Raw genomic sequence first — 23,743 nt, 5'->3', positions numbered from 1 at the left:
CAGTGAGGCAGGTTATCCCTGTCCATACCACAGGTGCACACACCACCACATCGGCCTTGGAGCTCTAGGAGCTGAATCACAGGAGGATGGACACCCCATTATCATTTTCATCAAGAGCAGGGCCAGCGCTCTGCTCTGAGCCAGCTCCCAGCTCATGAGCAGCCTGAGAGGGGCAGACACATCCCTTCCTCTCCATCACAGGCTCCTGTGTGCAATGCCAGTGTAAAACCAGCACGAAGTAAAGTCTGGTGCAACTACAAAGGTCCAACTCAGAGCTCTGCAGGGAAGAGCACTACTGCCTCCACTTTCACTGTGCCTCAGCAGATACCAGACTGAGCCATGATGACATGATTTGTTCGGCCCTACTCCATGAGAACTACTCAATGAAAACTACCACTGTAAAAGATAAAACAAGTTAGGGTTGGTAACAAAACTGACAAATTATCCCACTTTTAACAAGAGCCCCTAAAAACCACCAAGTTTCCCATCCAAACACAATTGCAGCAATAGTTTCCTTCCTCTGCCCCCACTCCTCCTTCCTTCCTCCTCCCTGAAGGCTGCATTTATTCTGAAGCCCAGTAAGAGCAGCATGCTCACGGGGCTGGATGAGAGGCACCTTTGCTGCTCTTGAAAATGCAGAACAAACAGGAAAGATCAGAAGCCTGATGCCTCCAGAGGAAAGGGCTGACCGTGGTCAAAACTGCCAGATTGAGAGACAGAGAGAAAAACCTCAGCCTGAAAACAGAAGGGAAAAGTTTTGTCTTTCCTCTGTCTCCTGCCCCAGCTCCCTCCTATGCCAAGCAGCACCCATAATCGTCACCGAAATCAGGTAGGGAAGCCCTGTAAGGGCCCAGGAAGACTTCCGGGAAGGAATGAAAGACAAAAGAAACCTGACTTTTAAGGATGTTAAAAATCCCTCTTCCTAGGAAGAAGAGACAGAAAATTAGTTAGACATATTCTGCCCATTAACCACATGAATTTAAACTTAGTAAGACATTATTTCTGGTTACACACAAGCCGACCAATTTTCCGACAGACTTCAGTAGGAACATTACTCAGACACAGATGCCTTCAATTCCCATCACTAAAATGCTGCAGCCGGCTGGTAGAGCAAGCTGCTGAGGGTGCTGGGTATGCCTACAAGGCAAACTGGTTATCGGCTTTTGAAACCCTTCATTGAGCATCACCAGCTGAAGCAGCTTGTGGTTTTGTCTGCTTGTGTTTAAAAAAAAAAAGCTAACCCTTCACCTACTCTCTAAGAGACTGACAAAGATGTCTAGTGACAAAAATTCTGCCTTTAAAAAAATCTGTGTCTTCAGAAATAGGGATCACTGCATTTAAAAAACCAGTTGCAATCCTTGGGCCAATGAAGTTTTGCTTCCTACGGATGTGTCCCTTCCCTGCCCCCTCCCCTCACCACCTGGTCCCCTGGGATCCCTCAGCCTTCTTTTTCATCTACTCTTTCCTTCCAACATCTCCTGACATCCTAATGAAGAGAGAAAATTGCCTTGGCCAATCAAGAAAAGCCTTTCTTTACTAAGAGAGTGGTGAGGTGCTGGAACAGGCTGCCCAGAGAGGTTGTGGATGCCCCGTCCCCAGAGGTGTTCAAGGCCAGGTTGGATGGGGCCCTGAGCAGATTTGTCTAGTGTTAAATGCGGAGGCTGGTGGCCCTGCCTGCGGCAGGGGGGGTTGGAGCTTTGTGATCCTTGAGGTCCCTTCCAACCCAAGCCATTCTATGATTCTGTGTACTGATTTGCTACGGCAGCGCTTGATAGCCTGACATCCAAATGCTCCAAGCCCAACAGCCCCTTGAGGAAAAGAATTCCTCTGCTTACCTGCCTCTCCTAAAACAACCATCTGTGAAGACAGCCTGCTGCTGCCCAAAAAACCTGCTGCAAGGGGTCAAAAGGCAATTCTGCAGTATAAGGTCAACTGTAATGCATGGTCTCACACTACAGCAAGACGGACGGGAGACTGCAGGTTAGCAGTTCCTCATCAAACATAAGGTAAGGAAAAAGCTTCAGGAGAAGTGATAATTGGTTCCCAGGTGCTAAAAAGTAATTCTTGACAAGAGCGACACTGGGAAATCACTACAAGAAAGAATCAGAGGAAACAAAGAGCCAATTCAGAACAGCAGTCAAGATGCGATGCACTTAGAAGCAAAAACTATGAAGCCACATTTCAAGTAGAAAGCCACTACAAGTTTGTCAGAGAATAAAGTCCTGAGATGATGGAAAAAAAAAAAAAAAAAAACAACTGTGACTCATATCTATAGCATAAAAGGAACATTTCTGACATTTTAGTTCATACCCATTGCATGCAGTCAGTGAGAGTACTTGACCAGCCCAAGGTTGGCTGTTCTGGAAGAGGTGCACAACTTGAGAAAGGTGTGGCACCGGGAAGGAGGGAGTCTGGAGGTCTGCGAGGGCAGTGCTGACATCGCTATAACAATTGCAAAACAGAGGAGAGAAAGCAGTTTTAAATTACTTATTCCTTCTAAACAGTGCATCGGGGTGGCCTCAAGTGCCTCATCCTGAGTAACGCACCAGCTCTTACCACTCCTTTTATAGAGACCTTTGCTTTGGTTTATTTATTTATTATCTTTTTTTCCAAAGAGATTAAAAATGATATACAAAGAAGCCAGTGTATTGCTTGGAAACATCTGCCAACATTAACAGAAGAAGAAGACTGGGAATATCTTTAGATCAGCCTCTTTTACACCAGTTGGCATACCAGCAGTTTCCCAACAGCATATATTAGCCGCAGATCAACTCTAACAACTCATCTTGCAGACAGCACGGTGAAAATGCATATATCAGGCATATACGAACAATACCTGAGTCACACTGGGTGAACCTAGCTCCAACGCGATTTGAATATCTCAGACTTAATTGCAAGGTGTTAACACAAGTACGAACACATTTACTCCACAGGAAAAGACAGCGGTGTTTGAGATCCTCAATGGCAGCTCCCCCCACCCGTCAGCTGCCCCTGAGCCATGTTCCCTGCAGCATTCCCAGATACAACACTAGGAAGCACCCAGCTCCAGCCTGTCCTCCCTCCTCTCCAAAGCCACTGAAATATTCAAACACTTGGGGTTGGTAGCACTAGGTTCCAGGCCTGCCATCGACCAAAATGAGTGTTTGGGGACAAGATGTGGGAGACTGAAGGTGCTGGCATTATCTAGAGGAGGTATTAACCTCCCGTGCTTGGTGCTGTTTCCCTGTCTCTGAGAGTTTCTAGCAGAATGGTATAGTTTATACTCATCAAAGAAGGACATCTTGTGACTTCTCCAGTTTGCTAACAATATCCAAAATTATTTTGCATAACTCGTTTAAACAAATATTAGCTACAAGCTGATATACATCCCCCTCATCTTCCCACTGAAACTATTTTACTCAAGCTGCCACCGAGCACCAGAAAGCTCCTGAGCTTTTCATGTGAATTAAGTCAAAATTGGAACAAAAGTCTGAAATTCCTTAAACTCTCAGCATCTCCCCCACGGGAGCTTTACGTATGGCACAAAGCTGCCCTAATTTCTAGCTGAAAGCAAGCAAATAAACACAACTGGCTTTTCAGTTCTGGAAGGAGCAGGCACCTTCCTGAGACAGCAAGCCCCACCTGAGCAGCCACCAAGGTCACAAAGCCATCCTCCACTACTGCTCACAGGCTCTGCAGAGCATCCATGTTTCTGAGGGGTCCAGGAGGAACCTGTTATTAAAGCCAGCAGGCAAAACTCTACATTTCACCACATCACAGGGACCAGTTTGGTAGCGAGCCTCAGTTTGACGTATGGCTATCTCACACTGTTACTCTGCTGCACAAGGATGTCCAGTTAACCTGAACGAGCAACTGCACATAGAGTTCATTTCTGTACCAAAAAGGGCTTCTTAGTCACCTCTGAGTTCTATTCAATGTAACCTACAGTGACAACTGTACAGATTGAAAACATATAACTAATTCTCTGGGGCGGGGCAAAAATAATCTGCCTTTTTATTTCTTAATTGCTGTGAGTATAAGCAGTTTTGTGGCATTAAGATCAGAGCATTCTGAGCAACCATTAGCTCAAGGATAAACAGCTGGCTGGTGTGGGAGACCAGGCGATCTGAGGGTGAGGAAAGGAAGGTGAGTGATGGGGAAGACTGAGGTAAACAGGCACGGGAACAGATTGCTGTAAGCAAGTAAAGAGCATAAAGACCTTTGAAATAGAATCACAGAACGGTTTGGGTAGGAAGGGGCCTCAGAGCCCAAACAGCCCCAATCCCCTGCTGTGGGCAGGGCTGCCATCCCCCAGCTCAGCTGCCCAGGACTCCATCCAACCTGGCTTTGAACACCTGCAGGGATGTGGCACCTACAGCTTCTCTGGGCAGCTGTGCCAGCACCTCACCACTCATAAAGAATTCTACCTAATCTCGAACATAAGTTTCCCCTCTTTTAGTTTACTACCCTTCTCCCTTGTCCTATCACTACACGCCCCTTTGTAAATAGCCCTTCTTTATCGTCTCTGTAGGCTGCTTTAGGTACTGGAAGGCCACTGTAAGGGCTTCCCAGAGCCTTCTCTTCTCGAGAATGAAAAAGCCCAGATGCCACAGCCTGTCTTCATAGGACAGGTGCTCCAACCCTCTGATCACCTCTGTGGCCCTCCTCTGGACTTGCTCTAACAAATTCATGTCTTATGTGGGGGACTCAACTGCCACAGTCAGTGCTATGGAGCTAGCAAGAATACCCAAAGGAAAATCACAGCAATGGCAACAATAGAAAGGGAGACCTTGAAAGAAGTTCCATGATAGAGAAAAATATTAAAGAAAAACAAAAATAAGTCTGAGGATTTCCCTCCCTTGTCTACCTTCCCAGCTCACACTTCACTACTGCTGAGTCTTTTTGCACTTGCTGGGTTTCTAAGGCTTCTTTTCCAGTTGCCCCAGGATGCTGGGCAGCTCCACAAGGCACAGTAAGCACCCAGCCCATCCTTCTCTCACTACCCAGCCATGCATTGGTCCTCCACTCCTCCATCAGCAGGCCGTAAACTGAAGTCGCTACAGCTTTCAGGAAAGTTCATGCCTTCAGCTGCTATTGTACACTGCGGTATGAAGAAAACTGAGCTAAGTGATGTGAGCCACACACACCTTGAAGCAACAGCAGCTGTAGGACAAATCCCATGCACATGAGTTTGGTAGTGGGTTTCACTGGTGTTCCTACTGCTCTACGTTGTTTTATTTTATTTTTTTCCTCTGAGTAAATGCACATTTAAGTACATTAAGAAGATGTAACCTTCAAAAAGCAGACAGGTAGTGACAGGTTCTTCAGTCACCAGTAACAATGTGACAAGCAATGCTCAAGTCCCAAGAGCCCAGTGGGAAGAAAGCCCCTCTGGGTGTACCACAATCTTAAGCAGGTGTGATTGGGCCCCAGCTCTCATGAGGCTTGTTCAAGTGGCACATCTGCTCTTCTAGGACTCATATTTGTTACTGAACATTAAAGCAGGTACCTTGGCTGATAGGCAAGGTGCTGTCAGGAAAAAAACCATAAATACACACAATGTATCAGTTTGCACATATTGTTTACAGTGCATTTTCCTTGCTGCTTTACTAAAACAATTGCTGTGATACCATCTCATTGCTTCAGGTTATACTGTTGCATGCAGCGTGAAAGTCTGGTGCAAAACCTCACAACAGGGAAATGGAAAACATTACAGTCCTGAGTATGTAAACACTGGTTGGGTTATCTGCTTCATTTCACTCGAGCAAAGCCCTGTCTTGGTTCCAGCTCCCTCTGAGGTGACAAGAAGCCTACAAGCACTAGTGATATGGCTCCCCTGCAAGGGAGAGCTGACAGCAGCTGAAAATTTAGCTCAGAATAAGCCATGTAGTTCACCAGCAGGTGGAAGCAGTAGTTATTCCCCTGTATACAGCAGTTGTGGGATCTCATCTGGAGTGCCCAATCTGGTTTCGGTATGCTGGGAAGAGAAAGGATGACATACTGTAGCAAGTCCAGTGGATAGCCACCAGGATCCTGCATCGCTTGGTGTACAAGAAGGGATGGAGAGAGTTGAGTAGGCGCAGTTTGAAAAAAGAAGGCTGTGGGGTGGGGAGCACCTCCCTGCAGAGAGCTGGTGGGTGGAGGAGGAGAAGTGGCTGGATTCTTCTTGGAAGCACAAGTGAAATGATAAGCGCAGCAGAATCAAACGGCAGTGAGGGCAACTGGTGCTGGATAGTAAGGAAAATGACATTCATCGTGAGGGATCACATGCTTGAACACATTGGCCAGAGGCTGTGCGATCCCTGTCCTCGGAAGCACCCAAAACCCAACTGTGTGAGGCCCCACCTTGTACATAAGGTCCAGCTTTGAGGTTAGCCCTGTTCTGCAAAGGGAGATGATTTCCAGAGATTCCCCTCAAACCTCAGTTCTTTTGTTAATAAATTTTAAAAGGAAGAACAGCTCTTCTCAGATAAGCTAGGAGGACTATTAAGAAGTAGTTTTAAAAGAGAAGTCTGTTAGCTCTAGAGAGAGCTCAGATACAGAGAAGAAATTGTTACAGTATGACTGCAAGAAGAAAAAAATCACAATAAAAAATAATTCCAGGTGATGGTACATTCAGAGCATGAGAGTCCACACTTACATACTTGTCATGGTGTGCACAGGTTAGCAAGTTCCCATACCAACAATCACGAAGCAAATCTACATGATGCGGTTTGACTAACACGTTCAAGATATTTTCTCAGAAGTTATAACTCAGTGGCAACACACGGCCAATTAAGGAAAAAAATGTATTATTGCAGTTTGGGGCGACTACCTTATTAGCAAATAGAGGGATTATTTCACTTGTAGAGTTGTTTTTACCTGTATTCCCTAAAGATCTGTGATATTTCTCTTTTGTTAATACTTTCTTCCAGCAGTCAGTTCAGTGCCATATTTCTCTTTTGGTTAAGCTGTTAACGATCGTTCAGTGATGCTAAGAAATCCGCAGAAATGTATCAACGCTTTAAGATTAAATTTGAGACAGCAACCATCCTAAATCGGGTTACTTTGAAAAGCCCTCATTCATAAGACGAGGACTCCCACATCACTCTGACGGCAGTATGATTGGAATGGCTGCTCTAGACTTTCTTGCAAGAAAAACCAAACCCACAAAAAAACACACACAAAAAAAACCCCACACCCAGTCAACACAAAATACAACATAACCCAAAAAGAAACCTTCCCTGAAAACAACCACTGCTTACAATTGCAGCACCATGTCATTTTAAAGCTTGTGGGTAGCTGATATAGATGGAGCTCCCTAGTAATATAATCGCTCTTCTGCACTGGGGCAGATAACGTATAAAAAAAAGAACAGAGAGTTAGAAGTAACTTTTTAAAAAGCTAGCTTGGATAGTCTTCCATACTGGGAAAGTTAACATTTATCCATCGGTACACTATTCCAGGTCATGCCTCTACTTTTCTGATGCTCAGAAAAGTAAAGCGCAGCCTCTCTAGCCCAAGAGCGTGCTGCGCAGACACACTGACCATAAGTACCAATAAATCTCTGCCCTGGATATGGAGCAGGCATGTCAGAATGATTCTTCTCCTGGACTGCTGGGGATATCCCAACTCCCCCCAGTGAGAAATTCTGCTCAGTACTGCGCAGTGCTGTGGAGGTGCATCCAACCTGACCCAAAGGACGTACAAAGAAAGAGATGCTTTTCTGATCCACCCTCCACATTCAGCTCCAGATAATTCTCAGCTCTGTCCTGCTGTGCCACATGGACTCCAAGAGGATAACCACAGGTTTTAGCAAGGCACACGCTTGCATGGCAAATTGTTAAGAGTTGACCACAAAAACAACATTTTGCCAGCCTGTTTAACATCGATAGTCATACAGTCAGCTTCATACAGCAGAATTCATTCTTTTGCATGGGAGAGAAAAAACAAACAACAACCAAACCAACAGACAAACAACAACAAAATCCCAACCAGCCTAACCTTACAACAGTCCAAATTAACACTTGCTGAAAACACACCAGAGCAAAGACAAGGTCACCTCACCCTTGAAGGACTCACTGAATCACACTGATGCCAGAGGAAGCCCGCAACTAAAAAAAGCCTGGAGAAGAAAAAAATGGTTTTTAACCTTTTACAGGAGCGGCAGCAAATTGCTCTGAATATCAAGCATCAGGCAGTGCAAACCCATCAATGCTGTCGCTGTTCCGCCTACAATGACTGAGCAGGAGGAAGAGGTACACAGCCTTCCTTATGCAGTTCGTCCCCGGCCGTATTTGTTCAATTTTGGCAACCCTGCTCGAACATTAGGACAACAAGTTCTGCAGTTTTTAAGCATGTCAGTAATGCTGCCCTAAGCAAGAAAGACGGTCAGTGCTGCTCTCGTACCACTCCCAATAAACACGATGTAATTTTTGACCTTGGGACGTAAAAGACATTTCCTTCACAAATTTGCAACATCTAGCAACATTTTGGGTTTGTTGCATTTCCTACAAAAGGGAAACTTTTAGGGAGGTGGACAAGAAGAAACCAAATTCAAGGCTATGCATGTTCCTGAGAGTATACAGACTACACTGACCTCATGTGAATTACAGGCTGATGAGAAAAATCTAAATCCAGTCGCTGTTTCCCCTTCCTGGTCCCAAATTATCAGGTCTTGTGAACAGAAGGTCACCGATCATTCAAAGACACCTGGAGAGCGTAATACTTGGATCAAAAGGACTGCATATTCAGCTGAAGGTCTACGTGAAAATTATGAATGGTACCAGAGAGCAGGCAATTGAAAGGGTTGTTTAAATAGTCTTATCCCATCCTAAGGAGTAGAATCAGCAAAATGGATTTGAAAATGGGACCTCTCTTACAGCAATCACTAATTCAAGAGTTGCCTGGAATGACAATGAGCAGAAATTTTTTCATCTATAGTGTACTTCACATTCAGATTCCACAAAGAACTGTAGGAGTTTTCATTTACTTTCTAGGAAGGCAGAGAGGTGACCGGACTGGCATTTTTGCTGGTCTGTAGAGAAAAGTCTTACCGAAGTTGGGGGAGGTCTAAAAACCATGCAAGAAGTCGTTACCTTCTCCATTTAAAAAAGCCAGACAAAACACCATTAACCTCATCACCAAAAATAAATACAGATCATTTATATATAGTTTAAGACACAAAAGCCCAAGATTCGACTCAGAAAATAGAGGTTTTCATTCCAAGATGTACAGCAGCATTTTTCCTGGAAAAATGCATCACTCCTTCCTAGCAAGAGGCTGCCCATAAAGAAAAACTCAGCCACAGTAACAAACAAATACTCCTCATTTTAATGGGGATAGAGCTACTTTCTCTTAGCCCTGCTCCCCTCCCCGGGGGCGAAGCAGCTGGTAATAGGATTCACCTTCAGACAGGGCTATCATCTGGTCTGACGCTAAGGTATAAGGTATGGAACGAAGTTCACAGAATCACAGAATGGCCTGGGTTGAAAAGGACAGCAATGATCATCTCGTTTCAACCCCCCTGCCACATGTAGGGTCACCAACCACCAGACCAGGCTGCCCAGAGCCACATCCAGCCTTGATTAGTTATCCTACGAGGAAAAAAGAAAAAATACAGTACCTGTATGAGGAAGTGGCACAAACGCAGAAGTGTAAAAGTAGCAGGCAAGTTTCTGATGTAAATTTATTTATTTATTTATTTATTTTGCAGTTAAGGCAGCCTTGAGAGTTGCAGGATGTTGGTTGACACAGAGATAGCTACAGCTCTCGCTAAGGCAACCATGAAAGTTTGCACAAGAGCGACGAGAGGTCCGTGAGTGCTGCTGCAGGTCAGGGGCTGCACACCACTACCAGATGCCAAGACAGGGATGGCACAATGGTCCAAAGTCATGGCTAGGAAGACTTCCCTGCTGCCTCTTTTCTAAGCGCTACAGCTGCAAGTCAAAGTCACACACAGTGTTCTTCCACACGCAGGCTGCCCTGAAGGAAGGGGGGTTGCAAGGTCTCCACGAACACATTAAATGGGCCTCGAATGAATGTTGAAGCCTCATCAGCTGTTTTTTAAAAAGTAAACAACTAAAATAATAGAAGGATACTGGGAACCACCAGATACAGTCATTATCATTCAGTCATGAGACTTCTCGCGAAGCAGAAAAGTTGTGAGCTTTTTTTTTTAATAGGGTATTAATATTATTTTTCACTGTCATACCCTGCTTAACTTCTCTGCTTAGTACCTACCAAAGTGATGCCTGACAAGGTGAGCACTAACTGGCAATAATACCTTCATCCTATACTACACCAAAAAGCCACAGAAATGAAGTGATCAAAATATATACACAGAGGGGCAACCTCCTGTGCTCCCACCAAATCACTGTCACATCAAGCTGCCTCATGTAGCTCATTATATGACACTGTGTTGAAATGTGGAGAGCACCAACTCATTTGTGCTAATCCAGGCTACTGGCTTACTCAAGTAGGATTTATTACTCACAGCTGCTCTACAAAATTACAGTGTAGAACAACGAGAAACCTCCACAGGTACAAGACTTCCTGCAACGGGCAGAGGCTGAGCTAGAAAGCCTGGGGTAACCTCTCACCACGTCGCAGAAGAACCATTCAGGTTGGAATGCATTTGGTATCAAAAGGAAGCTGTGTTTTGGGAAGCCCGATGAGTGTAAGATTCACTTTTTGTCACCTCCTCTGCTGAAAAGCTTTCTACACTCAAGCCATCTGATTGAATTCAGCCAGTTCTGCAAGGCTAGCTTTCGGATGGCTTTTTCAGGTGAAAAAATATTCACGCAGATGCACGGTATATGAAGAGCAGAACTGGTGAGGAAAAGCCTGGCGGTCATTTTCTGCAAGGATATTTAGTTCTATCAACATCTAAAAGCTCCATAACTGTTACTGATTTTATACTGAATTGGAATCTTCAATAAAATGTCAAATTGTCACAGGTTTATTTTACCCCAAGTAGATCCACATACTTGGAGTTGTAAGCCTTTATTTCAACTCCAAACAGTCGGAAGCAAGACACGGTGGCAATGGTTTTGGTTGACTGGAAGTCATTTTACTTCTTCGTTTCCTTCAGTGAAAATAATGATATTGTTGGGTTTTGTCCCAACTCCAAGTGAAGGAAAGTTCTGAAAATCCTGTACAAGATGTCATTGTTTTCCTGCAGCCAGTAGTAGGAAGAACAACGGGGCACTTCTCCTCAGCTGCAGATCTCTGTGAGGCCAAGTCGGCCTCTGGCGTCATGGCCTGAGGACATCTCCCACAGATGGACTCAGCTTCACCTCTCTCAGATTGAGAGCCTGCTTCCCTCCAGGAGCCAGGGACATTTCTCAGAGGCACTCAAACAACTCACGTTCTGTTTGTGGTGGCCTGGAAGGCCACCTCAGCACAGAGGTGTGAGCACAATGCTCAGCACTGCAGAGCCAGCTCCTACGCCCCTTGTACAGGGCTTGCAAATACCCTTGCAGCGCAGCTCGTGATGCTCCATGCTGAAGCACATGAATCCTTTTGTGGCTTTCACTCGAAGTGAATTGCTGACTTGCACTATACAGATCTGTAGGCCTTTTGTCACCAAAGGAGTCCCTAATTGCCAGATTTCAATGAGACTGCTCGGGTGAATTAGATTTGTCTGGTTAAAGTCCTGTCTGGGGAGTAATGGGTTGAAATTACTTGTGAGGAGACTTGCGTGGGAGCTGCAGGGGTAGGAAGGGGGTAAAGAGTCATTCATTTTCTTCCTCTGGAAGACAGCCACTTTGCCAACGCACACTGTCAAGGCAGACCTGCCCATAGAGCAAATTACAAAGCGTTGGCCATGTCAGAAATGAACTCCATCATTATACATTCAAATATCACCCAGACCGACTCCAGCAGATCTGTACCATACAAGTTCGGATCAAATATTAACGTGCACCTGAGAGAGAGCGTGTGAATAAGGGAAAGCACACGCGTGAAGCACCTTTTCTCCCTCTGCTATGGGAAGGCAGCAAAGTGATTATTACTTGCTAAGTAGCAGGAGGAAGCATCAAAGGGCAAACTATTCCAAGTCTTCTTCAATGTAACCAAGCATATGATACTGTAGATGCATCGGATCACGCTGTTACATTGTGGTGGAGGCAGGGGACAGTTCTCCCTGGTCTCACCACAATTTTACCACACCAGAAATCCACCGCAGTCTATCTTATGTCTGGATGGGTATACTCAGTTAAGCAGCTATTCAGAAGTCCTTTCCATATAGAATCGAATGTTATATAGTGTTATTCAGGCAAATCCAGTTGTTCCTCAGCAATGCCTTACTTTGCTCAAACGAAACAGAAAAACAGAAATCTGTCAACGGGCCCAAACTTTTATAGATACTTAACACAAAAATAGTTAGCAAGCAACTTCTCTGCGCCACCTTCATCATTTCTGCCTTGCACCGAGGGCCACATCCACGCGCCAGAACTGTTTCTCACACACTGGAGGCAGGTATTCAGCCCTCATCAGTACAACTTCTAGAGAAGCCTGCGCAGGGCTTTGCACTGAACTGATACTTCGTGCCACTACACCTTCTGCCAGGAGGTAGCTGGAGCAATGTGCCTGAAGCACAAACCACAAAACACCAAAGCCAGCAGCTTACCATTAGACAGCCCCAGCTGGGAAATTCTTACTTTTGCCAAAGATGAGCCGCTCAGATGAGGCACCCAGCTATTAGAGGTGGAAAAGAAGCGGGCCTGCAGGCAAACCCTGTAAGAATCATCCAAAAGTTTCAACAGAAGAAAGGAAGTCTACCATCTACTACCAGCAGCGTACAGATCTCGGAGGAACTGATATAACTTTCATCAGTTTCAGCTTCGTGAAGGAAAAAAGGATCACGAAGGAACCACCGTTCCCTCTCACTGCCCCGAGATTCTTAAGAAACCACAAAAAGCCACAGAGCTGCTGACACTCACTGCACGCTGCCAGTTACCTGAGCACAGACAGCAGCACGCTGACTGCTGTCACTGGGGGGCAAGGGAACCTTCTTCCCTTACAGAGACGCAGACCACATGCTCAATCTGAAAAGCAACCAGCGAGCGGCTTCCCACCCCATACAGTCCCCCGCTGGGCCAAGCTGTGGTTGAAGTGGCTATCACCAAATAGCAGGTACGTTCCCTTCTCTCCCCGCTCCGATATATTTCTTTCGGCTCCCTTTGTTCACTCCAGAACTTTGCCTGATGCCCGTCACGCCGCGAGGGAGTGGCGGCCGGCTCGCAGCCACCAGCCGGGCCCGGGGAGGCCAACGGGAGCCGCAGGGTGAGCGCAGGGCTGGACACAGAGCCACGCACGGCTCCCGCTCACCGCTCCCCTTCGCCGGGTCTGGAGCCAGCAACGTCCCTACGTCTGGCTGCTCGGGGAGATGAGACAGCGAGAATGCTTCCTCTACGACATATAAACAGGCAGATCCTCACCTCTTTTTTTTTTTTTTTTTTCCTTTTCTTTCTTTCTTTATTTTTTTTTCTCTGAGCTGCTCTCACCGGCGGAAAAGATATCACGGGAAAACAACCCCGGCCGCGACGCGCGCGTGGGGAGGAGACGCGGGGAAGCGCTACAGGGCAGCGGCGCGGCTGCAGCGAGGCGGGATGCGGGAGCCGCGCACGGAGGAGCACGGCACGGTCCCGCAGGCACCGGGATGCCTTCCGCGCGCCCGCTCCGCTCCCGCCTCTCGCACCGCGGCCGCGCGACGGGCGGAGGACGGCGGGGGCGGCTGCCGTCCTCCGCCGGCACCGCCTCACCGCCGCCCCCCGCGCCGGGCCCGGCAGCGGCAGTGGCACGGCGGGTCCCCGCGCTCCCGGGACCGGGGTTGGGGGTGGGGGGGCCGCCGCCAGCCCCCGCCCCCGGCGCTCCGCAGTCCTGAAAGGGCCCTTTGTGGCCGACCGAGCCCCAGAGCACGGGGCATGGGGGATGGGGGGAGCGGACGGTGCCGGTAACCGGCGGGAGCCCCACAGCAACCCCGCCGCTCGGCTGCACAAAGAAAGCGACCGCGCCGCGGCATCCCCCCCGCATCCCCGCCTCCCCCGGGCGGTGGCTCGGCCCCGCGGTACCTGTGCGGCGCAGCGCGGGGCCGGCTCTCACATCTCCTCGCCCTTCTCGCCGGTGGCTCTCCGCTGCGCACCGCCGGCGGGCACAGCCCCAGCAGGGCGCGGGGCTGCCACGGGCGCTGCCTCCGCTCCGCGCTGACTGCGCTGCGCTGCGCACCCCGCGCGGCTGCTGACAGATGGCGCAACCGCAGCGCCGCCACCGCTCCGAGCTGCCGCCACCGCCGCCGCCGCCTCCCCCCGCCCTCCAACCCGCCGCGCCCCACCGCGGGGGCGGCCCCAGATTGGCAGCGCCGTCGGCCTGTGGCGAAGCGCGGTCGGCAGCCGCCGCCGCTCTGATTGGATGGCGGCGGAGGGAGGCGGGGCGAGGGGGGGGGCGCGCCTCAGCTGCCGCTCGGCGGGGCGGGGAGGGCAGCGCCGCGCCGCCATCGCCCCCCGGCTCGGGGCTACGGCGGCCGCCTCGGGTGGGAGCCGGCGGAAGGGTTGGGGGCGAGGCGAGGCGAGGCGAGGCGAGGCGTGAGATGGCGCAGAGGGAAGGCGGCCCGCGGCGGGGGTCCGGAGCCTGTGAGGGGCGCGGGAGCTGAACGTTCCCTCGGGCTGAAATCCGCCGAGAACGGGAGAACAGCCTTAAGGAGATGACGCCTTTGTGAAAGACGGCGTTTCTTTAATATCCCAAATTCTCTCAGTTGGCAGCAGCGGGCTGTAAGGAAGCGGCAGGAACGCACCGTGCCGTCCCCGAGTCGCGGCACGCCCTGCCCGTAGGAGGGAAAGGCCGCCCGCCGCTGCGTTCCCTCCGTCCGCAGCGGTACCGGCAATTGTCGGTGCTTCAGCCTCGGGCTGCTCCCGGAGCCCGGCCCCGTGTCACCTCGGATGCTCCCGTCTGGCAGACCGGCACATCTCGCCGCCACCGATCTCCCGGCTCTGGAAGGCAGTTTTGCTTTAGCGCTGAAGGAATCGTATCTTAGGCTTCAGCAAAAGCAGGAGAGACGTGATTCTTTCTCATGAAACAAGTCGAAATAATACGTGCGCCCAGTAAAAAAAGGTTTACGAGTATCTCCTCCCCAGTTTTTTTTTGGCCGCTATTAATTAACCCAAAGAATCATTTCATCTTGGTTATTTCATTTCTTGACAAAATTGCAGTTGTGTATGTTCAAATGTAGCCTTGTTTCTATCAGTATGTTTACAACTGTGCAATTACAACAGAAGATGTTTCGCCTGTCTCTGTAATAACCACGATGGTTGTCTGGTATGTGACTCTTGATCACAACACACGAGGACCCTCAGAGTTTGTCCCCTCATTCACGTAAGAAATTTGGAGAGGGTGGGAGTCCCAAAGGAAAGTTTCACTCGTATCATTTCTCATTTAAAATCTGATGATAGAATCGCAGTATCATTAAGGTTACAAAAGACCGCTAAGATCATCTAGTCCAACCCCCGACCGGCCCCCACCAGCCCACTAACCATGTCCCTCACTGCCACATCCGCGTGGTCATCGAATGCCTACAGGGACGGTGACTCCACCACCCCCCTGTGCACCTGTGCCACTGCCTCACCCCTCCTTCTGAGAAGAAATGGTTCCTAACACTGAACGTGAACCTCCCCTGGTGCGACTTAAAGCCATTACTTCTCATCCTATCGCTGTTACCTGGGAGAAGAGATGGACCTCTGCATACAAGCAAACAAAAATTTCAGCTACTTAGGCAGCTTATTTTTTGTCTCCCTCCTAGTCTTTCCATGCAAAGCTATATATAGAAGCTATAAGCAGCGTATGAGCAGAAATGTACAGATCATTTGAAAAAAACAGTCCTCACTTTGCATCCTGGTGGGTGATAGCAGGAGTACGGTGGCGTGGCCTGGCTCCTCCCCCTTTCCAGAAACATGAGGTGGAATTTCGATCCTGTTGGCTCAGAAGAGCTTTGGATTCATCCACTGGGCCAGCAGCAGTAGCAGGGCTGGAAGCACAGAGCCTCTGAGCAGACATCAAGGTGCCTGACTTTATAAAGAGCTGCATCTGTGTGTGCTCTCAGTTTGCCTCTTTTAATGGGGCCATGTATAATCTTAACTCCCCACAAGTCAATAAGGATTTATATTCTTGTGATCTTTGGCATCCAGGAAATGAATCAAAGAACCAGGTGTTCTGCCTGCAAGAGATAGAGGAAAGAAATGCACTTCATTTCTCAATCAAGAAAGAGAGCGAAAAGAATGCTCGTCCAAAACTTTGAGTCTTCTTTGTGTGCTGCCAATTGCAACCAGAATGGCACAAAGAAGAAAAAAAAGACAAACAGAACAACCACTCTTTTTTTTTTTCTTTTTTCCAGCCAAACCAGAAAGTAACCAACTACTCAATGAAAGCAGGCCAGAACAATATTACACGTCAGCCGCACAGCCGTTGTAAGCCTGGGCACATAAACCGGCCTGGCAGCATGCCATAGAAAGTCTGATGCTCTGAGCTAGTACAGCTGAAGAGGAACAAGGTGTGGAGTCAGAAAGCAAGCATAGGAAGTTGCATGGGAGGGAAGCATGGGAGGAAGACTTGGGCTTTCCCTTCAGGGGAGCTGTAGCTCCTGTAGGATCATAAAGGCTAGGAGAGGTATTGTGAGTTCGTGTGCACCCGTGGCAGAGGTTAAATGTGCTGGAGCAGTGCTGTGTGAGTGTGTCTGCTCCTGCTGTGTGAGTGGAGTCTGCAGAAGGTGCCGTGTTTGGCCCTCACCACCATGCTCTGATGATATTGGTGTCTGCCTTGAGGAATCACCAGGAAAATCTGGCAGGCATCATCCCAGCTAAACAGAAGCAATAATTAAATGTGCTTACAGAATACTGAAGCAGCTTTTTACGTTCTTCCCTTCCTCAAGAAGAGAAGAAGCTTTTTCTAAGCATCTTATCTTAATGTCTGTAGTGCTGCGTTCTCCCACTTTCATCTAAGTGGCCTTCCTCTTCAGTGCAGACTAATTTCTCCTCTTTCTCCAGACACCTTCAAACACTTTGTGAGTAAAATCTTGAAATAATGTCGCTGAAATGCTTCTTCCCCTTCAGCCTGTATGGAAAACATGAAAAAAATGTCAAGATCTTAATTCCACAAATAGTTATGCGTGCTAAATGGTGTGTCAGGATATTCCCTTTTCCTTCCCATTCTGTGCTCCTTTTGTCTTACACAGTAACAAAAGCCCACACCATTTTTGCAGTTGAGCGACACAAAAATTATGGAGCCTGATTAAGATTTCCTTATTGACTTGTATTATTGACATAGCACCTGGGAACACAGTGCAACAGCCACAAAATAAGACACTATCGCATGAGTGCCTGATGAACTCAGTGAACACAAAATCAGGAATGTATGCTGAATAAGTAGCAGTAGCTCCAGTTTGTATTGAAATGTGATACTCTGAGAAGTAAAACATGCTGGAGTTTGTGATGGGAGGGAGATGTGAAGGTAGTGCTTTTGTGGAACAGCGCAGGACGTCGGTTCAGTTCCCTTCACTGTTTCAAACTCGTGTTGGTAAAGCCAGGCTGCCTCTAAGAAAAGAACACATCAGCATTACTTTGTGGGTTCTTGCAAGCCATAGAAAGTGATAGCCTAAGAATCTTTACAGAGATCCAAACAGTGCTTAGTTTTACAGTGCATTTCTTTTCATGAGCTATCTAATGAGATTACATTTCAGAAGGATTGCCAAGTGTTTTCTTAAGGTCCTTCACCTAAAGCAGTACACTAATCACACGTAGACTAATAGATCACTGATCGTACAGCTCCACTGCTTCACATACTCTCTTATGATTCCTTCATCTTCCTCTCTTACATATAAGAGAGTACATAAAACTATGCTAAATCCCAGGTGCTAAATCAATGGTACAAATGGAAGCGATGCTTTCATTTATTTTGGTTTTGGTTGTGTGCATTTTACTAGCTATACACCGCCGTGTATGGCATATAATAATAATAATTACAGAGTAGAGGGAAAAACATAATCAGAACTTGCCTACAGTATTTTAAGAGGCTGACAGTATTTGCCTGAAACATCCCACTGTGTTTTCAGGAGTTGCCTCGGCTGGGGAGTGCTAAATGGATCCCGCTGACTCACCGCTGATTCCTGCAGGGGGATGTTGAGGTGGCGGATCTGGCTCCCCAGGGACACCGTCTCCGATGTGGGAACAACAGCCTGGAAGTGGAAGGGAAGGGTCTGAGCTGAGCTCTTCATTCTGCTTCTGAATGCTAATAATGCTGTAATATGCTTAAGCTGAAGGAAGGGTATTGGCAGAAGCAGAAAAAGAACGCTTTGCGTTTTGCGTAAGATACATATAGGTCATTGGAGAGAGCAGGTAGACAAGGAAGACTTGATCAGAACAGAAGAGGCCTTTTCTGTAGAGAGTCTAATCAGAAATATTTGTGTTCATAAGCTCAAGTTGAAAGAGGTGTTTCCTCAGACACTTCATGGACATTTTCCGAAGCCAGCAAACTAGGTGCTAAGCTGTAAGAATAACATCTTCAAAGAGATCGTGCAGCTTTTGAAAGCTAAATTTCTGCATTTATAAGGTCAGGATATGTTTGCAGTCTGTGTGGCTACACGTGGACTTGGGGAAAAAAGAAACAACAGCACATGGAGTTACCTAAGAAAATCCAGGAAAAACATTAAAAATATTAAATCCATCTTTTTATAACTTCCAGCCATATTAAACATCAGATCAACAATCTCACATTTTTAATTGCTCAAATAAATGTTTTAAACTCTTTGTGCAAGTTCATAAAATGTATTGACTTTCAGAAAATATATATTTTTAATGGCAGCTAAGAGCCTGTGGGAAAAGAACACTAGGAACAGCCCTGCACCTGTAGTCCAGCCAAGAAAGACATTAATTCTTTTTGGAGGACGGTATCTTTTGGAATATACAAGAGGCTGCATGTATTGCATCACATCATTTTGTGGAAATGAGGAACAGTTAATGCAATTAAAGGCACATCACTGTTCTCCTGCTATCAATATGAGCCCTGTGCTGAGCATCAGAGGAATTCTGGGAAGGCTGGCTTTTGCGGTAGGGTAAATCCAAGGAAAACCCCCTGAGTTTAATCTTAAGTATTTGTTTCTTCACTTACTTACAGATCAATCCCATAGCAGATAAATTGAACATGAATACTCTGTCTCCCCAAAATCAGCACATAGAATCATAGAATCATAGAATTGCTCAGGTTGGAAAAGGCCTTAAAGATCATCGAGTCCAACCATGACCTGACCATACTACCCAAACTCTAACAGCCCTCCACTAAATCATGCCCCTGAGCACCACATCCAAACAGTTTTTAAACACATCCATGAATGGTGACTCAACCACCTCCATGGGGAGCCTATTCCAGTGCCTAACAACCCTTTCTGTAAAGAAGTGTTTCCTAATATCCAAGCTAAACTTGCCATGGCATGTGGGTCCTTGTGATTCCCAGAAGGCTGTACTTTCCAACTAATTGTCCCCAGATATCAAAAAATAAAAGTAAAATCTTTCTTGACCATCACTTACTGTCCAAGCCGCACTGTGTGACAAAGCTAACAGTGTTCTTCACACCTAAAATGCAAGTGTGTGCTAAGGAATAGCTCACCACATGAGGACGCCACACACTATGTGGGAGAAAACTTTGACCCCAATTTTAGTGGTTTAGCTCCCTATCTATGAAATGGAACTAACAATTTTTGTTTTCCTGTGTGGTATGAAGTTGAATTTCTTTTTGTAAAGAATTAGAGGTAGTTTGGGAAGACTGTACTGCTGAAGCTCATGAAGAAAATTACATAGGTCACTCTGAAAGTAATGCCACCTATTTATTTCCATGGAAACTACAGCAGAAACAAAGGGCACAATAGCACTATTTGATAGAGCAAATTCTCAGCTACCAAAATCTTATTTTTCAGCATACTCACCACTATTAGCTATGCATTCTTGCCAGCAATGAACAAGAGCCTGCGTGCTGCGCTCATAGACATCTGCACCAGCAGAGGTGAGCCACCGTTGTTGTCACCCCTGCTGAAACACACACTCCCCCACATCACTGTGCTCACATCCCCTGTTCAGTCTCCATAAACATTCAGCAAGTGTCAACGAATGTCAGTGGGTGCCATTTTTTCTGCACGGAGGATTTCAATGCCACCCCTTTGCTTCATACGTGCTTCCATGTCAGACACAGTTTTGCCAGACTGCCCTTCTGCTGCCATCTGTCACACGGCAACAAAATGCAATGGGATATTGGCAGGAAGGTTCAGCCTCTACTGCCATACCACCAACATCTGCTTCTGACACTGTGGGCCGACATCATAAAATAGGAGGCATTACTTCTGGAGCAGCCATCATGATAATTTCATTTCCATCGTGGACCTGGATTTCTGCACAGTAAATATCACACCATGTCACATCCTGAGTTAGAGAAGAGCAATATTTCTAGTTCTTTAATCCTTTTGGCCATTACATCACTAAATGAGTCAGGAGTCTCTGGAAAAAAAGTCCCGCTATCTTGTGACTAATGACTATAATTCACTCAAAGAGGCTGAAATAAGGTTATGTAAGGAGTCCAAGTTCTAGCACTATCCAACTGTTGCATGTTTGTTGACCTTCCCATTCTAATGCTCTTTTAATCTATTTTTGGATGTGATTTCCCAGCTTTTCCTTTCTTTCTTTCTTTCTTTCTTTCTTTCTTTCTTTCTTTCTTTCTTTCTTTCTTTCTTTCTTTCTTTCTTTCTTTCTTTCCTTCTTTCTTTCCTTCTTTCTTTCTTTCTTTCTTTCTTTCTTTCTTTCTTTCTTTCTTTCTTTCTTTCTTTCTTTCTTTCTTTCTTTCTTTCTGTCTTTCTTTCTGTCTTTCTCTCTTTCTTTCTTTCTTTCTTTCTTTCTTTCTTTCTTTCTTTCTTTCTTTCTTTCTTTCTTTCTTTTTCTTCCTTTCTTTCTTAATGGTAAAATAACTCAGCATTCTGTCATATGGAAGTAGTCTGGTTCCATATGTATCATTAGCAGAGACATATGCTAATTAGCCTATTAGAGGGATGGGGGAGTTGCAAGGCTGCCTCCATCTCTCCCCCTGGAAGCCACAGAGCTGCTACCCAGCAGCAGTGGGCTGTCATCACCTGCGTAGGGCAGTGACCAGGAAGGTACAAAGTGCACATTTCACCGGTGTGTTCCCAGCTCTCTGCTGGCAGCGCACCACTGCTGGGTGGTGCCACAGTTTAGTGCAAGAGTCCATCTTTTCATAGATCCTTTTCTTCACTTTCTTTCCTCTACCTCTTTGTTCTTCTCACGGTCAAGCTATCTTCACCCTAGTGCCCTATCAGCTTGTCCCTTCCCCATGTCTAGGTCCTTGAAGTATTGCTTCACTGATTCTAACCTTATTTTCTATGATGGGCTGGATTACAAGTAAAGATTAATAAAACTCATCTGCTTTCATTTTACTGATAGGAGCTTCTCCTACTGCTGTTATCTCCAAGGAAAACACATCTAAGCCAGCAGAGTTCTTCCTGTAGGCTTTGCCCACACCACACCGTTGGCAGCTGCAAACGGATGTGACTCAGTGCGAATCTCCCACAAAGCATCCACAACCTTGGCAGCTATCAGGTTTGCAGCACTGTACGCTGAAGCTGTGAAGCTGCAAGTTTTGTTTCCACCACACTGGTTTTGCCCAGTTCTCACCTTTTGTATTTGGAGTTGGCTATTTCGTCACCAATGTCAAAATGAATATGTGCTCTCATATGCTTCACCTCTAACTGTGTGGCTTTTTTTTGCTTGAAAATTGGAATACATCATAAAGAATGAACTCTAGATCTTTCAACTAAAGAGAAAGTAATAATTACGGCACCGAGGCTTCCTCTATGCAGAACAGACCATGCCCATCATTTGGTCATTCTCTGACTTATAATGGAAAACAGATCCAGGATGTAGTGAAGCTATGCAGAAGAAGCAAAACAAACTCAGCCACGCTGCTTCCTGCAGCAGACACACAGCTGCATGCTGAGCAGAGGTTTTGGCACCAAGCTGATGAGTCTCTGGTGAAGATCTAAAAATCTCCCTAAGAGCACTTCTAACAAAAAAGAGTATCTGCTCGGTGCGGCAGTTGGAAGACTGGAACAGATTATTGTCTTGCTGAACAATTCAAGATTCATGTGATTATCAAATCTTAAAGGACTTAAGTGTAAGAATTTGTAAGACTTCAGGATGCTCAACAAACCTACAAAAGCTGGAATCATATGTAAAGGAAAAAGATGTGGTTTCCCATGTAAATGCAAGGTTTAAGATGGTGCAGAGCTAGAATTATTAACCCATTAAGTAGCAGAGAGAAAACAGGAAAATGTACCGATCTGAATGCAAAAACACCAAATGGATAGAGATTAAAAAAAAGGAGACCAAATTCAAAGGGAAATATGAATAATCCAAGTTGTAATAAAGAGTGCCCTGCACTTTGAATATGATAATCATGGAAAGAAAAGTCACTGAGCTAAAATGTACTGATAAAAGAATAAATAAGAAATAACTCACCAAGGATGCAGGAACTGACACGAAGTGTAAGAGATTTTTCAGGCTTATAGTATTAATGCAGTAAAAAGGTATGGGAAAAGAAATGTTCCTGTACAGCTCATGATGCAAATACAAGATTTCATCTAAAAAACACCCCACCCAAATCAAGCCCAGTGGTACAAACAGAAAAACACTCAGGAAATCAGATGCCAAACAAACAGTAGGGCAATAGTAAATATGGAAAGCTACAAAGACTTCCTCAGCATTGTCTCGGTAGAAGAACTCAGTCAAATGAAGTCAACCAGAGAACTATTATGGTGGTAGGATGTTGTAAATTGCAAGCTGCCGTAGTTATTCTGAGTGCTTTGAGGATGAGGTCAGGAGAGCTGTAGGGTGTCACCATGTGAATGACTGTATCGATTCACACAAGATAAGCGTCTTTCCTTACACGTCATGGCTGCATGGGAATGTGAATGCTTTGCTGCACCCTTCCCTTGTACTCTCTCCTACTCTATCTGATGCTCTTTCTTTTCAGATGCCTATGATTTGATTCACTTCACTGCTTACTCCATTAGAGAGCTTAGAAGAGTTGGCTGGTAGTCAAACTACCTTTGCCCAAAACTGCCTTTCATGTGTTCTTGAAGCAATTGTGGGAGCCTGGTTCCATTTTACGCATGCTATGATTGGATCACGAAAGCTGGGTGAGAACTGTAGCCATTAAAGTTGCAGACAAATGGAATTCATGACTAAATACTTTCCTGCCTTGGGATTATCTACTTTGGAGAAGCACAACAAGTCCCAGTGCTTCATGACAAACAGTACTGGTAAGAGCACTCGTGTAAGTCAAATGGCTCCCCTGCAACATTCTTGCCTCATGTGGGCACAGAAAGTTGGGACTGGCACTTACGATCCCATTTCCAGAAGGGTGTTATTATCCTCAACAAGAGAAATGTGATTCATTGGATCTACTGGCAACAGCATTTATTACTTAACTTTCTGTTGCACCAAGGAAACACATGGCAACAGCTGAAACTGCCCATGGCCACAATCTGCTTTGAGAGAGTTTGGGAGTGGACTGAAAATTGGCTGGAAATGCAGTAAATTACACTTTTCTGCCACATCATTCTCAAGCATTTTCTGACCTCCCAAAGATTACGTGTCATAAAGGTAAAAACAATACAGCCATGACTAAAGATAATCTGATAATTTGTGAGGGGCTTTAATATTAGTTTCTAAATTAGCTGTCA

General features: G+C 46.2%; 2 protein-coding genes across 32 annotated transcripts in view; one reads left to right on the top strand and one right to left on the bottom strand.

The window, feature by feature from the left end:
• FYN (FYN proto-oncogene, Src family tyrosine kinase) overlaps positions 1-14,244 on the bottom strand; it is a 130,638-nt gene extending 116,394 nt beyond the window's left edge. For 18 of the 31 annotated variants that reach the window (XM_040696886.2, XM_040696881.2, XM_040696892.2 and 15 more), the window contains exon 1: positions 14,034-14,244. The gene's annotated coding sequence lies outside the window, so the exon portion shown is untranslated. Of the gene's footprint in view, positions 1-8,025; positions 8,084-8,110; positions 8,285-9,583; positions 13,692-14,033 lie in introns of those variants that run through there. The other 13 variants (XM_046938542.1, XM_046938538.1, XM_040696874.2 and 10 more) reach the window with 3 other exon arrangements.
• LOC124417876 (one cut domain family member 3-like) lies at positions 12,990-15,080 on the top strand. The gene is made up of 2 exons (XM_046939596.1): positions 12,990-14,526; positions 14,704-15,080. The coding sequence occupies exons 1-2, from the start codon at positions 14,207-14,209 to the stop codon at positions 14,990-14,992; spliced, it is 609 nt and encodes a 202-aa protein (XP_046795552.1). The 5' UTR covers positions 12,990-14,206; the 3' UTR covers positions 14,993-15,080.
• The last annotated feature ends 8,663 nt before the right edge of the window (positions 15,081-23,743 follow it).

The sequence above is a fragment of the Gallus gallus genome, chromosome 3, assembly GCF_016699485.2.
Source record: "Gallus gallus isolate bGalGal1 chromosome 3, bGalGal1.mat.broiler.GRCg7b, whole genome shotgun sequence".
Lineage (NCBI taxonomy): Eukaryota > Metazoa > Chordata > Aves > Galliformes > Phasianidae > Gallus > Gallus gallus.
Note: the sequence above shows the minus strand (reverse complement) of the source record. Positions and strands in the feature narration are given on the sequence as shown.